This window comes from Oryctolagus cuniculus, chromosome 8, assembly GCF_964237555.1.
Source record: "Oryctolagus cuniculus chromosome 8, mOryCun1.1, whole genome shotgun sequence".
Lineage (NCBI taxonomy): Eukaryota > Metazoa > Chordata > Mammalia > Lagomorpha > Leporidae > Oryctolagus > Oryctolagus cuniculus.
In genome coordinates, this window is record NC_091439.1 from 5,121,005 (window position 1) to 5,128,471 (window position 7,467).

The 7,467-nt window shown below is 54.8% G+C and overlaps 1 protein-coding gene across 23 annotated transcripts in view; it reads left to right on the plus strand.

Moving 5' to 3' along the window:
* The window catches only part of LOC103345692 (NAD kinase), a 79,996-nt gene extending 74,175 nt beyond the window's left edge, over nt 1–5,821 (plus strand). For all 23 annotated transcript variants that reach the window (XR_011378178.1, XR_011378183.1, XR_011378175.1 and 20 more), the window contains 3 exons: nt 1,535–1,705; nt 2,550–2,670; nt 3,919–5,821. Coding sequence is in view for 1 of the 23 variants with exons in the window: in XM_070047353.1 (XP_069903454.1) it covers nt 1,535–1,594 (60 nt within the window). In the remaining 22 variants the exon portion in view is untranslated. The remainder of the gene's footprint in view (nt 1–1,534; nt 1,706–2,549; nt 2,671–3,918) is intronic.
* The last annotated feature ends 1,646 nt before the right edge of the window (nt 5,822–7,467 follow it).

Below are 7,467 nucleotides of genomic sequence, written 5' to 3' on the forward strand. Positions count from 1 at the left end.
TCTTCCCTGGGCTCCTTTGTCACATATCTCACCCTTAATGGATGGGGTGGCATCCTCAAGGCAGAGGCCCTGTGTCAATGTCAGAATAATAGGCTTACATCTGACTCGTTCAGGAAATCTTTGCCCCAGCACTATATTTTCCCTTTCTTCTATTTTGTCATCTTAACCACCCCAGCCTTTTCTCTGGATAAGTTCCAATCCTATAGAGAGCTGAGAGAATGGCCGGCACCAGGGCTCACTAGGCTAATCCTCTGCCTGTGGTGCCAGTACCCTGAGTTCTAGTCCCTGTTGGGCACTGGATTCTGTCCCAGTTGCTCCTCTTCCAGTCCAGCTCTCTGCTGTGGCCCGGGAATGCAGTGGAGGATGGCCCAAGTCCTTGGGCCCTGTACCCACACGGAAGACCAGGAGGAAGCACCTGACTCCTTGCTTCAGATTGGCACAGTGCACCAGCCGTAGCGGCCATTTGGGGGGTGAACCAATGGAAGGAAGACCTTTCTCTCTGTCTCTCTCACTGTCTAACGCTGCCTGTCAAAAAAAAAATGATACAATGAAAATCCTCATGAATCTCTGCACATACCCACCGGCTGCTCTGCCTTGCTGTGTGCACGCCCTGATTTCAGAATCACAGCTCCAAATAGGGTGTCACGCACAGCTCACAGTGATGCTGCCCTGCATCCATGCTTGATGTGGGTCTTACCAAGGAGCACAGTCCTGTGCAGTGTGCCTGTGGCACCAGCACCCAGGGTTCTAGTCCTGGTCGGGGTGCCAGTTCTGTCCCAGTTGCTCCTCTTCCTGTCTGGCTCTCTGCTGTGGCCCAGGAGTGCAGTGGAGGATGGCTCAAGTCCTTGCACCCTGCACCCGCATGGGAGACCAGGAGGAAGCACCTGGCTCCCGGCTTCAGATCAGTGTGGTGTGCCGGCCACAGCACGCCAGCCACAGCGGCCATTGGGGGGTGAACCAACGGAAAAGGAAGACCTTTATCTCTGTCTCTCTCTCTCACTGTCCACTCTGCCTGTCAAAAAATAAAGAAAAAAGAAAAAAAAAGAAACTTAGCTGTGCATGGATCTGGAGGTAGTGGAGGTAAAGGATGCTTCCTGAGAGAGCTGGACTTCAATGCATCATCCACAACCTGTGTGCATCATAAGCTGTAAATGATTCAGATTTCTTTAAAAAGTAGCAGTAATTTGCCAACAAAACATTGGCATTGCAGTTATTAGAAGGAGCACACTGAATGGAAAGATTGGGTGCCTGAGAGACAGTATTGGGAACACAGCCATCCTCCGATCTTTCATTCTGGCCTGAGTGGCGGGATCTGGCTTTCCCTCAAGGAGCTGTTTCCTGCTGTGGTCACAGTGCTTGTGGACTTGTGTTGGCTGCTGGAGAGCCCAGGCACAGCTGGCTGGGGCTTCCTGGACCCACCTGCAGCCTACATTTGTGACTCCTTTGTTCTTGGGTTTGTGCACAGGTGCACTTACTCTTTGCCTCTGCCTCACACCCATCTTGCCCACCTACACTGCTGTGTATTTTCCTCCAGCTGTCTCACCTCCTGTTGGGCCAAGACTGGGAGCTGAGTGACAGAATCTACAAGCTGTAGCAGGCAGTTGGGAGCCTCGTGTGGCCCATGCCTTCTCTTCTCGTCAGGAACCACTCCTCTGGTGGGTGTGGCTTTTGCAAGTCATCTGAAGCCACCTGGAGCTCATTCATGGTAAGGAGGTAGACAGTCCAGTTGGGGAATAGCACGTGGGGTAAAAAGCTATGTGACAGGACCAACCAGGAGGACTTGTGATGCTGTTGACTGTGTGGCCCCCATGGCCTAGGTTGGAGCTTGCTGTGTTCTCAGTCCCACCCCACTGAGAACAAGCAAGCACTAGCAAGAGGGAGACAGTTTATATACTAGGAGGGAATGCCCTGACACTTGGAGATGGGACAGGAAATGTCTGGAAAGGCACGCCGAGCCTGATGGATGAAGGCAGGACCAGCCTGGACACAGGAGGCAGGGAGGATGCTTGGCTGGGAGAAGCAGCTGAGCTCAGACTCCCAGGCAGGTTGTGGTAGTGCCTTGGTGGGGACTGGGAAGGTAGACAGAGCCCAGATGGTGCCCAGAGTTGGTCCCTGCACTATCTACCCTGACTCAGGTTCAGGAGCAGGATGACTTGGAGAGAGATGGTCGGGCAGGGAGATGGGACAGGAACCTGAAGATGGTGGGGAGCAAGTCAGAGGGATGAAGGAGAGAAAAAGTGGGAGTCTTGAGTTAGCAAGCACTTCAGTGGCCACCAAGAGAGGGACTGTCAGGAAAAGGCAACTGGGTTATGGACAAGGACCCTGGAGACCTTGACGAGGATGCTCTTGGCAATGGACTCACAGGATCTGAGCATGAGCTGGGTGGTGAGGACATGGGGGTGAGTTCCTGTGGTCCTGATTCCCAAGTATTTTGTGGGAGCAGGGGAGTGGGAGACTGCAGAGCTGTGTGTGGCCTCAGGTCTGGGGCACCCCTAGTAGACAAGGATTGGTCTTCACTTGATGAGCATGGATGACCTTTGACCCCACAGGACTCAACATTGGCCCTGTGGTGGCTGGGGTGATTGCCCCAGTAGGACATATGACATCTGGGGCAACATGGTGAATGTGGCCAGCCATATGGACAGCATTGGCATGCCTGACCACATCCAGGTGAGTACAGGAGCACCCCAATACCTCACCCAGCCTAGGGCCTCTGTCTGGTGCTAAAGCATCATCAGGGCAGGCCACCTGTAGTTCCCAGTCAAAATTTCTGCAGCAAGATTCAGGGGGGATGAGCAGGTGCGCCCACATGCTGCCTCCAGCTGCATGCCTTTGTCTCAGGCCTTCCTTGATTCTTTCTGCCCCAGTTGGACAACAATGAGGCTGTGAGCAAGGTTCTTGTCCTGCACTGCCCTGTCCCCCAGGTCCCTGCGAGGCTGGGGAGCTCAGCTTCCCTAGCTTTGGTTTCCCCAAGTGCTAACTGTACTGTTTTTAAAAAGGTTTTCAATTGACTACTTATTTTCATTTTATTTGAAAGGCAGGGAAGCACGCACACACACACACACACACAGTGTCGAAGAGACAGAAGATAGATCTACCACATGCTGGTTCACCCCTCAGATGCCCACAACATCCAGGGAAGGGCCAGGCCAAACCCAGGAGCCCAGAACTCAATCCAGGTCTCCCACATGGATGGAAAGGACCCAAGTATTTGAGCCACCACCTGTTGTCTCCCATGGTGTGCATTAGCAGGAAGCTGGAACAGAAGCAGAGGAGCCAGTATTCAAACCCAGGCTCTCCAGTACAAATGCAGGCATCCCCAATGTCAGCTTAACCAACCCTGCTGCTTAGGGCCTTTTTGCCAAAGCCAACACTGCTTAAATGTGCCCCCGCCCCTTTCCCCTGCAGGGGGCTGAGCAAAGGGGCTGACCTGGCATAGGCCTGGCTGGCTGTGCACGCAGCTGAGGGGTTAGAACCAAAAGGCTTCTTCTCTCCTCCATCCCTGTACTGAGGAAGCAAGGAGCTGGTGAGATGGGAATTGGGATCCTGATGAGAGATGGGGGAGAGGGTCCAGTTCACTCGCAGGACTTCTGTCCCACCTGGGGCCAGGCATAGGGTCTCAGTGTGCAATCATCCCAGGAACCCAACACCCACATCCACTGAGGCCACACCACAGCAGGAACCACAGACATGTACCAGGTGCTAGCCACCAACACATACCAGCTGGAGTGCCAGGGTGTGGACAAGGTCAAGGGCAAAGGCGAGATGATGACATACTTCCTCAGTGGCAGACCCTGCTCAGCAGCTGTGCACAGGCACCAGGCAGCCTGGCCTCCGTGGGAAAGGTTGTCAGGAGGGTGCAGGCAGCCTGGCTCCAGCCCCGGGCTGTGTGCCTAAGATCTTCCACTTTGCTTCCAGAAGCAGCTTCTGCCTCTGCTGGTGGGAGTGGCCTCTGTGTTAGGCCCTGAGTACCAGCACCCTGCGAGCACCAAGCTGACATAAGATGTTTCCCTCTGGAGACAGACGCCACTCCACTCGACTGAATCTGGAGCCGTCTGCCTGATGCTGCGGCGTGTGTGGGTGACTGGCCCTGTGGCCCGCAGTGGAGCTGAGGGAGCCTGTACTCTGGCCCCGGGGGACACAGGGATCCTGAGGGGTCTGCTTTTCCTTGTGAGCCTTTCATCTTCAGCAGAGGCTGTGGGCCCAGCCCCGCCCAAGGAGTGTGCGGGCCTGGGCTCTGGCTCCGAGAGGCTGTGGACTTCGCCGCATTTCTCCACCTGCACCACCATGCACAGACCGCACCCGGGAGGGAAGCGGGGCTGACTGAGGAGATCAGAGGATGCCGAGCAAGGAGCAGTGTTCTGACGACAAGAAAATATGTATTAAATTAAATGAGTTTTCTGTGCACTTCATTAGACCATGCTAGTTGTAAGAGACACAAGCAAATGAATGGCACTGGGAGGGAGGCTGGGGACCCCAACTTGTCTCTTTTGTATTTTTTATTTTGTGTTATTGAAAACCTTGGAGATCTCACAGATATGCCAAACTCTATATTTTGTGAATTCTCAAAAGCAGCCGTGCGCAGTGGTGCGTCCGTGATCGCTGGAGCTGTGTGTGTGTCACGGTGTGTGTGCTGGTGTGTGTGTGTGTGGTCACGCTGTGGAACCGCTTTCCTCTGCTTTAGCAGTTTTGGGTTTTCCTAGGTAGAGCCAGAGCAGGGGAGCATGTCCTCCGCCAGCACCTGTGTGTAGATTTAAATCAGAAGGTGCGTGGACGTACCACTCCTGTCTCTCTAACACACACTCATGTATCCAGCCCACATTCCCAGGGGAAGAAGCCAGGGGAGCAGTGGAAAAACAAGAAGCTTTCCCATCTCAGGCTTGTGTGGGAACCAAGGAAGCAGCCTCAACCTGTGGCAGGCAGTGGGACCTCAGACCACGCCCTGACCCCACGCTGCAGGCGTCAGGCGTTGGCTGCCTGCAACAGCCCAGGGCTGGCGGGGTTGGGGTAGCTCTGCTGGCTGGGGGCTGCCTGGCCCTCTCAGTTGGCAGAGGTGCAGGTGGCTGTCCCTGGGGAGGCCACACATGCAGGCTCAGGATTGCAGGGAGGGGCGTGGCCTTGCCCTCCACCAGCAAACCTGATGGAGATCCCAGCCCCAGAGGCCACGAGGACAAAGGCCGACACCAGCACTGGGGGTTGGGGGAAGCTAACTATATGAGGAAAAAAGACTTGTTTACAGCCCATGCAGGAGACATATGGAAAGTGACAGCCACCGCACAAGCTATATTCCAGCAGATCTTGTGCCCAGACCTTTTCATCACTTCTCAGTGCAGAACAGGCCTCGCCTCCAAGAGCTTGCAGGTGGCTGGGCCACTCCCACCATGTCTGCCCGCCTTTGCTCTCCCCACCCCTCAGCCCCCCAATCTGAACATGGCTCCGAAAAGCCAAGCCTAAAACTGATGGAAAACTGCCAAGCCGGAGTCCCTCCCATGCATGCGCGCTCCCTCTGTGCTCTGCTCAGCCATGGGCAGGGGGGCACAGGGGTGCTTGCCCCACCGATTCTCCAGCCCCTGCCCCACATCGCCCCCAGTGGTGGCAAGGTGCTCTTGTTTCTGCTTCCCCACTGAGTATAGCCTGCCTGCGGAGTTCAAGCCCTGTCCCCACTCTGGCAGTGACCACGTGCAGGGCTGGCTCTTCGTTCCCTTTAAGGGTGTGCACTCTTTGTATTCCTGCTCTTGCAAAAACGGATACGATTATGATTTCCCATGGAAATTCAAAAGTCTATTTAAATAATTTAATTATTAAACACTTTCACTGGTAACGAGTCCTGGTCTGATTTACTGCGGTGGCTGTCAGAGTGGGGTGGGGCCTGGTTTTCAGCACACTTCAGGGGACAGCTTGGGCTGACCGCTGTCAAGGCTGGCCACTGGGGAGAACCCAGGTGACCTCAGCAGGGACCAGTTCCCTGGACCAAGGAGGGAAGTGATGAGCCCTAGGGTCCAGGAGTGGAGGGGCAGAGACATCAAATATGGAGCTCCTTAAGACTCAGGGTCAAAAGACGGGTGTTCTAAGACAGGCAAGCCACATATGTTGCTGTGCCACAGGAAAGAAAGGCGCAAACAGGAGTGGAGAGTGGACAATGGAAAAGCCCCAGGTGGCGGGAGGGCTGGGCACGCCATGTGGCCCTCGCTGAATCCTGGCCATCACGGATGATGAATCGGAGGCACAAAGAGGCTGTCCAAGGACATGCAGCTGGAAATCAGCAGAGATGAGTTTGTGAGCCGGTCCGTCTGCTAACTCAGGTCAACATCGCTCCAGCCCGGGAAACCCTCTCCCCTCTGAGAGAAAGGATGGGTGGCAGGGGGAGGCAGGGTCCCATTTCAGCAGTCCCTACTGCAAAGCACTGTTAGATTCAGACTCAGAAAGCTGATTCAGAGGGACTCAGCCAGACTGAGTCTAACACAGGTGTGACTGCAGGCACCCATGAGAAGGACTTCACTGGCGTCACTGCAGCCATGGCCACAAGGGGGCAGCAGTGCAGGTCTGGCAGGCCCCTGCCCTGCAGAAGATGGAAATCTTGGGAGGCGAGAGGACATCATTTTACAGAGGTGGGAGTCTAACTCTGAGACGTGTTCGGCACGGGGTGCATCAGTTAGAAAAGGAGACCAAGAGATAACAGACGTTCAGACCCCAGGGGCCAGCTAGGCTAAGTGGAAACCCCAGCTGCTCAAGAACCCCTCACTGCCCTCGGCCCATGAGCCAGCCCCTGAAGCTGCAGGCAGGTGCGTGCACCCGCCAACACACTGGGACACCAAAGAAACACAACTCAAAACCACACCAAAGTCCTTTCCATCCCCACCCCCAGAGCTAACTGAAGAAGGCGTCATCCTTCCACTCCCACCCCCCACCCCATACGGGCTTCTTTCCAAATGCATTTGCACAGCTGCACTGCTCATGAGCAAACCTCAGGGAGAAGATGTGGCTGATGTGCGGGTGGAGTTTGAAGTGCGCTTTATGCCTTCTGACAGCTCACACCAGCAGAGCCATGAGCAGACTGCAGCCATCATGGTGGTGACTCGACTGTGGTGTGATGTTAGCAACCAAGTAGCAGAGGGCACAGCGAATCCTGGTGCACTGGGGAAGCTGAAGCTAAACATTCACCAGGGAGCTGCGTTTTTTTAAGCTTTCCAAGGTACAGAACTTTCTGAAAGCCAAGGATCACCTGATCGGCATATGGTTCAGTGATGCCACCCAGATAATAGAACATTACTATGATGGTTAGATTCAGACTTGGAAACCTGTTTCAGAGGGACTTGGCCAGACTAAGTCTAACACAGGTGTGACTGCAGGCACCCATGACTTCACTAGTGTCACTGCAGCAATGGCTACGAGGGGACAGCAATCCAAAATAACCTGTAGAACATGGGGGCTAAAAGAGGTGCTGAGCCCACTCACTGCAGGGCAGCA